Source organism: Hevea brasiliensis, chromosome 12 (assembly GCF_030052815.1).
Source record: "Hevea brasiliensis isolate MT/VB/25A 57/8 chromosome 12, ASM3005281v1, whole genome shotgun sequence".
Taxonomy (NCBI): domain Eukaryota; kingdom Viridiplantae; phylum Streptophyta; class Magnoliopsida; order Malpighiales; family Euphorbiaceae; genus Hevea; species Hevea brasiliensis.
The window spans coordinates 6,652,311-6,661,262 of record NC_079504.1 but is presented as its reverse complement, the minus strand read 5'-3'; the positions used below and the strand labels follow the sequence as shown (position 1 = coordinate 6,661,262).

The window sequence follows — 8,952 nt, the reverse complement described above, 5'->3', positions numbered from 1 at the left end:
CTCAAGAAGTCTGACCAGGTTAACACTGGTGGCTCCACCAGGCTGTGGGAGATGGTCTTCCACCATTCATAAGCATCCCCTTGCAATAAGGAAACAAAATATTCAAACTTCATCTCTTCCGTGCACTGCAGCTTTCTAAAACTCATTCCATTCTTTCCAACCACTGTTCTGCTTCCAGTGGATCCACAGTGCCTTTAAACTCAGTGGCCCCAAATTTCATCAACTTTTCATATTGCCGAGTTGAGGGCTGTGGTTGTGCTGCAGGTACTGGTATTTGATCTTGGGGTGGCACATTACCCTCCATTTGCTGATGGAATGCAGCCATCTGCTATACAAATTGAGCAGGAAACTACGGTGCTGGAGCAGGAGCTGGAGTGGCTGACTCACTCATGTTCTGGAGTGCTGGGGCTTCCTCTTGAACCTCAGCCTCAACAGATTGTTCTTCGGAATGATCTCCTCCTTCCATTCTGTTTTCCCAAATTTTCTACTCTCTGAGATCAAACACAAGGAGGTTGACCTCCGTTAGTGCATATTCATGATGTAAATATGTCATATGTATCAATTAAAGACACTTGAGCAGTTGCACTTATCAATAAAATGTTCATACACATAGTCAAAATTTATTGAAAAACCATGCTCTGATACCACTAAAACATGTCACACCTTACCCCTCCGTAAGGCATAACATGATTCCGTAGAATACTTAATGAACTACCGAACTTCACCTACCGATAACTCATTAAGTATCCTACAAGGGATTTTAAAAAAATTTTCTTACATTTTAGAAGTGGTGAGCATTTTAGTGAGAATTAAAAACCATTTATTCAAAGCTTAAGGACTAGTAAAAAAAAAATTTTGTCCATTTAATTTTTGCCGCAAATTTTATAAAAATTTTGACAGAGTTTCCTCTGTATTTTGAGAAACCAGTTCTTCAAAGACCTGTAAAAAGCACTTCCAAAAATTTTTCACAACTCCCAATCTCCAATAAAACTCAAATCAACCCAATTCAAATCACTTCAAAGCAATTTCCACAATTTAATCAAATTTGGTCATCACAAAATTTTTAATACTTCATTAGCAGGGCATAAAGCAGAAAATTCATATTTACAAATATTAAATTTTCAGAAGCAAACCCAAAATAATATTATTACAATTTATTTACAACTGTTTAACTTTCATTGATACATACAACATTCCTATATTTACATCAAAATTATCTACAAGGGTATAAAATAATACCCGTGCAACAGACTGGTGTAGTTTACCAGTTAGTAGCAGCTCACTCTGCTGCCTTCTCTTTGCTCTTATCTGCGACAACAAAATAAGCTATCGCTGAGTATAAAATACTCAGTGGTGCACAATAAAAATTTAAAATGTAATAATTAAATCATTCATTGCCAAACACAATTCAAATGTTTCTCAAACACATTTCAACAATTATCAAAGTTCCTAATAACACCATTTTGTCAAATAATCTATTAAACACAGTTTAGTCAAACAATTTCATAACACAGTGTTGCCAAAGTCATACACAACTTAAGTCATGACACAAAATTTTCGATCAATGCCGTGTTGTACACCACGACAAAGCAATCTCAACCCCATAAATCGAAACCAATGAGGGAGGTGGCTAGCTAGCTAATGAGTACTCATCCGATCTACAACCTCAACTGGCAAGCCAGAGAGGGAGGAAAATAAACGATCTCAACCCCATAAATAGAGGAGGAATAATAAGTAACTGTCATGCTAAGTGTGAATCAAAAATCCATTTCAAACATTTCATTCAAATATTGCATACAAAAATCAAATCAATTTCCAAAGTTACAATTTGATCACAAGGTGGCAACACCAAAGTTCATAAATTCATAATGCGTGCTAAATCCATTTTTCAAGGGTAAAATGCTTAAATAAGGTTTATTGTGCACAAACCTGACTGGAGTAGCCTCTAGGCCTTGACTCAGTCTCTCTGAGCTTCCAAGTATTTTTTAGCTGAAACACACAATTTCATAGTGTTTCAGTACCATAACTTAACATAAGTCCAAAAATAAATTTAACTTCACTTTAACTAGCTCTATTGCGTTAAATTCGACGTTCTCAAAGTTTTTATGTTTCGGGTTACTATTCACTACACTATTCAAGTCAAATTGTTGAATTTTTAGGGATTAATAGGTATGGGAACTCCAACTTCACCCACATACCACATTTTGGTCATTAAACTTGTTGGTTTTGGTCACTTTTTCAAAGCTTAGGTCATTTTGGCAAAATTGCCAATTTTCGGTTTTAGTGCTTCAAAGTTGCACTGTTCCATTGGTCGATCTACTCTTAGAATTTGACAAAACTTCCTTCATAGAAAATGTTCCTTATTGTCTTAAGTGTATTCTCATTTTTAGATCACCTCAATCGGAGTTTTGTAGATCTACTCTTAGAATTTGACAAAACTTCCTTCATAGAAAATGTTCCTTATTGTCTTAAGTGTATTCTCATTTTTGGATCACCTCAATCGGAGTTTTGTAGCTCAAGTTATGGTCAAAATAAGTTTACTGGTCACGTGCACTGTTCATACTGGTATCTTGGGTTCTGGCAGATTTTGATCCAACTTTGGTCAGTAATTTGATCAAGTTAAGTTCATAATTTGGTCTAACTTTCTTCATATGAAATATTCTACTATGTCTTATGTTTCCATCGGTTCAAGAATCGCCTAAATCCGAGTTTTGTAGAGAGAGTTATAACCCTTCAAACATTGCTGCTCAATGAAATTTCTGCAAAGTTGCAGGTTTGGTAGCTTAACTTTGCTCAATAATTTGAATGGGTTAATGGCATAATTTGGGGTGGTGTTCTTCATGAAAGTTTTATATCTATGTCTCATCTAATTGCTGGTAAACTTTCAGGTCAATTTGACCTGTATAGCTCGAATTATGACCAAATGAACAGTTCTCGCTCATTTGGTCGATTTAATGCGATGTGACTGCTCTCATTTCACTTTGGTCAATTGTTTCACCAAGTTTTGGTCAGTTTTTGACCTTGGTTCCTTAATGAAAATTATGCTATTTTATGTCTATTTTCATTCCCAATTGGTGGCATATCAATTAGACTTGTAAAATTTGAGTTTTGGTCCTTCAAAGTGGGTTTGGTCATGCTGCCAGCAGCATGACCATTTACCTCCGAATTTAACTTAGTTTCCTATCATTCCCACACAAGTTATTTGGTCATAATTGACCATTATTTCACTTCACAATAGGTCCAACATGCCATTTATGCATTTCTCCAAATTTTGGTTCATAAACCCTAGTATTGAAAACCCTAACTCATCATTTTCATGCCTTTAACTACTTCTAATGGTTTAAATGTTAATCATTTAACTAAGTAAAGTTTCTAAACTCATTCAATTGCATCATATTCATGCAAACCATACTCCTCCCAAGCTGCCCGAAAATTCAGTTTGTTCCTCCCCATATTTTTATTTCATTTTAACACATTACAAACTAATTCAACAACTAATGATGCATTAAAAATGGAAGATAATAAGTTAACATGCTCACCTCTCTTTAATCCTCAAAACCCTATCTTTAGCTCCACTTTCTTCTTGTAATTCTCTTCTCAAATTGCAACTACAAGCTTTAAAGAAGTTCTTATGAGAGTTATTATGGTTGGGTAAGGAAAATTTAAGCTTAATGTAAGCTTAAAGAGAAAGTTTCCATGGGGGATTTATGGAGGAAGGTGGGGTGTCACTTTAGGAAGAAGAAGAGCTTTCTAATAAATTTCTTTTTCTTTTCTTTCCTTTATACCTTTTTTGCTTATGGAAGACCACTAAATCCAAATTAATTAATTCAATTTATTAATTTAGTTATGACATCATGCATGATGTCATAACTTTTGACTTTTTCCATTTTCATCTCTTTTTTTTTTCTATTAGTTCTTTAATTTAATTCTCGATTCTAAAATTTTCTTTTCTCTGATTTTATTTGGCAGTTAGGTCAGGAGTCAGCTCTCGAGGTCAATTGACCAATTTGCCCCTCGCCGATTCATCCCGATTTGCAAATAATTCAATATTTCTTCCGGCTCACTGACCTAATTATTTGACTGGCTTAACAGTTCTTTTTCGTGATTTTCTCTTTTCCACTGTGTTCATAAGGGTCCTAAGGACCGCAGCGTCACTTTTTATGGTTCTAAATTTGAGTTTAAAACGACTTCGCAGTCGTTCCCGAGGAGGTCACTCATTGCTGTGACTCTCGGCTCGTTTAACCTCTTATGTTCTGTTTTTCTTATTTATACTTAACTAATTGGACATTACTAATTATTTGTGTTTATGGTTTCTCTGGTTGTCTTAAGTGTGGTTCTAATCCCCTTAATTATCCGGACCGACACCGGTCACCGGAACAGTGAAATATACCAGGCTATATAAATAGGGGTGTTACAAATCAAGAATCAATAAAAATAAGCGTAGGTTTATGTATATCCAAGCAAGTTAGTATGCAGAAAAATGCTCCCCCTAAATATATGCACATAATTTTCAACAGCTATATAACAGCTCCCCCTTAATTTATGCTACAAAGCATGTTCATAAGATATTCACAATATTCTCTACAAAGCAAAAAAAATTGATATGCACATAAACATACTTCCATTTGTCAAAGTGTAAACACATATCCATCCTATGCACATAAACATACTTCCATTTGTCAACACATATCCATCATATGCACATAAACATACTTCCATTTGTTAACACATATCCATCTTATTCTCCCCCTTTTTGTCATCATCCAAAAAGGAAACAGGAGATATTAACCTAAAAAGAATCAAGTTAGCCCAAACTTAAACGCAGTAAGGTAAACAGTAGCAAACTGAAAAATCAATCAATAATAGTAGCAAACATACTAGTAAACTAAAAATGCAGATAGGAAACTAAAAAATCCAGATTATGTTATAATCATTTAGTCTTTTGCTCCTTCAAGTAGCTTTGGAAGGCACCATCTTCTTCCTAGAAGGTTTAGCAGCAGGTGGCTGAGAACCTTGGTCAGCCAAATGCTCATGCTTCTGTGGCTCATCTTCATCAGATGGGGTTTGAAGGGCAGTAGCCAGAGACTGGTATGGATTAGATTTCGTGGACTTAGATCTTTTTCTACCTTTCTTGGCTGGAGGTGCAGCAGCTGCAGAGAGTTGAGATGGAGCACTCTCTTGTTGATCTTTTAGAGAGGCTTCCTTTTGCTGTGTAGAGGCAGTTGCAGGTTCCAGAAGTTGTTCACTCTCAGGCTCAACAGCTGGCTCACTTTCAGATTCTACAACCTGTTCACTACCATGCTCAACAGGGACATCAGCTGTAGGTTCAACTTCAGGTTCAACAACCTGTTCACTAACATGCTCAATAGGGGCTTCAGCTGCAGGTTCAATTTCAGGTTCAACAACTTGTTCGCTTCCATGTTCCACAGCAGCTGTAGACTCACCAAGCCTATTACCTTCACATTCAACATTACCATGAGCCGAGACATGAGTAGCAGGAGAAGAGGCATCATTTGCAGGTATATCAGACTCAACTTTAGTTGGAAAACTAGTTTCCCTTGCCTGCTGAAGATCTACAATTAGTTTCTTTAATTCCTCATTTTGAGTAAGCAAATGACTCACTTTCTAATCAACCACATCCACAAATTTTCTCAGAAGTTCAATAGACTGATGTGTTGTACTAAATTGCTCATTAATAGAAGTTTTTAGCCCTTGAAGCTCACTCATAAACTCACTTGGAGAATCTGAACCAACTTTAGCTGAGGAAGAACCACTTTTTTCAAACCGTTTCTTTCTTCCATCAGTATCAAAGTGAATTTCTCTAAGCACAATCAAATCTGTCCTAGAACTTTCCTTAGAGACATTTATATCCAACTCTTTAAATAAAGCAGTCAAGAAATGTGCATAAGGCACTTTTCCAATCCCATAAGCTTTACACATATTCTTGAAAATCAGATAAGCTAAATTCATCCTTATTCTATTAAAAATATGCCACATGATGCACATATCCAAGTAACTTAAATAGCCATAGCTGCCAGACTTAGGACAAAAAATATAGTTCACCATACTGTGAATGATTTTAATATGTTGAAAAGCTTTTGTGCTAGTGGACTTTTCACTGGTGGCAGTGTTGGCAGGAAAGACTTCATTTTCAAATTCAGCCAAGTTAAAGCCTGGAACTCTAGCAACATCTCTATGAGTAGAGATTTTATTTCCATCATTAGGCAATTTTAAAGCCTTGGCAATTAACTCAACAGAAATAACATACGCACTATCATTCAAGGCAACTTCAAATTTGTCTTCTTCATCAACTATTCTTAGAGTTTTATAAAATTCTTGAACCAGTCTAGGGTAATAAGCATTTGTGCACTCACAAACAGTCATCCATTCTTGAAATTCAAAAAGTTCTTTGAATTGAAAATTTAACTGACCAAAATGATCCCATTTGATGAATTTACAATCAAGCAACACTTTATCAACAGAACTCGAAGATTGTGCAGCACCCTTTTTGCGTTGGGTATCAATCCCGCGCATTTTTCTCCCCTTTTTCTTTTCTGGTGCCGATACAATAGGTTCGGCTACCTTAGATGGGTCGGAGGATACACTAGTTGATTTAGGTTCTGGTGTTTTCTTCTTTTCCTTCAATTTCTTCCGTAATGCAGCGACAGGGAGATCTTTAGATGGCAACGAGGATGAAGAAGCAGCAACAGCAGCAGGGGTTTTTCGTTTAGTGCGAGCCATAGATGGGAAATGGAGACTATGAAGAATGGTGAAATCTAAAATGGCTTTCGGTACAGTGATGAATGAAGGAGAGATGAGATAGATAAGCGTTCTGATGAAAATGGGTTAGGTTTGCTAAAAAAAAATTTTGGAAGAGTAATGCCGTAGGCCAATGCAGAGGAGAGAGAGTCGAAAAAAAATTTGATGGGTGACGGTTTCGTGTAGTAGAGGTTTAAGTTTCTTGAGTCCCGCGCTTTTCTATTCTAGTGTACCTTATCTGAACTTCATATATATATATATATATATATATTTCTATATATCTGACACAGCAAGGAGAATGTGAATAGGTAAGTGCATTGTTTAACGCGCAGAGAGTTTCAAGCACAATCACTTTTTGGTTTGAAATTTGAACAGTACACGATACAGCAAACTAATTTTAGTCACGCAACATTAGCATACAACTTAGTAAACTAATTTCTCGAGTACACAAATAAGTTAGCTAATGTTCTTTAGAGTTTTCTCAGCAAACTTATATCACAGCAAATTACTCACACATGGGATAATATGCAGATATATTAAATTACTAAGAATTAAATTTCAAGCAAGTGGTTCACTCATACCAATTTCCCTTCTAATTTTACAAAAGGTTTCCTCATTAAGTGGTTTTGTAAAAAATCAGCAAGTTGATCTTCAGAGGCAACAAATTCTATTTTGATATTTCCATTTTGGACATGATCTCTAATAAAATGATGTCTGATCTCATTATGTTTTGTTCTTGAATGTTGGACTGGATTTTTGATCAAGTTTATGGCACTTGTGTTGTGACACCTAATTGGAACAAGATTATATTTTAAACCAAAATCTTCCAATTGTTGTTTCATCCATAAAATTTGAGCAACACAACTGCCAGCAGCTATATATTCTGCCTCAGCTGTAGATAAAGCCACTGAAGTTTGTTTCTTACTGTGCCAAGAAACTAGTGCAAGACTAAGAAATTGACAAGTACTTGAAGTACTTTTTCTATCCAATCTACTTCCAGCAAAATCGAAATCACTATAATCAAAAAGATTAAATGATTCAAATTTTGGATACCATAAACCAATTGAGTATGTGCCAATGAGGTATCTGAAGATTCTTTAAACTGCACTGAGATGTGATTCTTTTGGACATGATTGAAGTCTTGCACACAAGCAAACACTAAAGTATATGTCTGGTCTAGATTGTCACACCTTACCCCTCTGTAAGGCATAACATGATCCCGTAGAATACCTAATGAACTACCGAACTTCACCTACCGATAACTCATTAAGTACCTTACAAGGGATTTTAAAATAATTTTCTTATTTTTGACAAGTGGTGAGCATTTTCTAGTAAGTACTTAAAACATTTAGTTGAAATTAAAACTAGTTAATATTTTTGGTCCATTTTAGTTTTCCGCAAATTCTATAGAAATTTTGACAGAGTTTCCTCTGTATTTTGAGAAAACCGTTCTTCAAATACCTGTAAAAAGCACTTCTAAAAGTTTTTCTCAACCACTACTTCTGTTTCACAATCAAACTCAATCAATTTCTCAAAATTCACAAGTTCAATAGTTCTCAAAATACTGTCAATCAATATCATACATATTTCATTAAAAACAAAATAATTTATACACAACCTTACAAATTTATATCAAAAGAAACACAAACTAAACTTTATTACAAACTTCATACAAATTTGTGTACAAGCTGCTCAAGACCCATTTTTACATGTCCATACATTTATGTGCAATATATACATCAAAAGAAGTATTTACAGATAGGGTATAAATTATACCCGAAAGCTTCAAGCTGATGACTTCACACACCTCAGCAGCTCAGTCTGCTGCTCCTCTAGTCTCTGTATCTGCGACAGCAATAAAAGCTATCGCTGAGTACTAGGACTCAGTGGTGCACAATATACTAAAATAATCTTTATTCAAAACTTAAAACACATTCATTCAAAATTTGGCTAAACATGAAAATTAAATACAATCATGCATTGTAAGATTTTACATGTAAACCAAGTTCATTTCAAAGTATCAAAACACATTTCATAAAACCCACAGTTAGATCATGCCATTCGAAACAAATAGAATCTCAATAGCCAGAGGCTAAAGAGAAATCATATCACAAGGCTAGCTAGCTCAAATATATGGATATCCATTCACATCCTCTTCTACTGGCACACCTCAACACTTCTCCAGAGAAGGAA

At 35.3% G+C, this 8,952-nt stretch overlaps 1 protein-coding gene across 1 annotated transcript; it reads right to left on the bottom strand.

Annotated features, from left to right (window-relative positions):
• Nucleotides 1-4,950: 4,950 nt before the first annotated feature.
• On the bottom strand, nucleotides 4,951-6,741 carry LOC131171094 (uncharacterized). Its single transcript, XM_058130541.1, has 2 exons — nucleotides 5,736-6,741; nucleotides 4,951-5,573 (listed from the first exon to the last, which is right to left on the bottom strand). The coding sequence occupies exons 1-2, from the start codon at nucleotides 6,739-6,741 to the stop codon at nucleotides 4,951-4,953; spliced, it is 1,629 nt and encodes a 542-aa protein (XP_057986524.1).
• Nucleotides 6,742-8,952: the final 2,211 nt, after the last annotated feature.

Coding starts and splice junctions, on each gene's coding strand:
- LOC131171094 (XM_058130541.1), bottom strand. CDS start 6,741: ATGGCTCGCACTAAACGAAAAACCCCTGCTGCTGTTGCTGCTTCTTCA. Junction 5,574..5,735: donor AGTTGGTTCAGATTCTCCAA/GTGAGTTTATGA, acceptor AACTAATTGTAG/ATCTTCAGCAGGCAAGGGAA.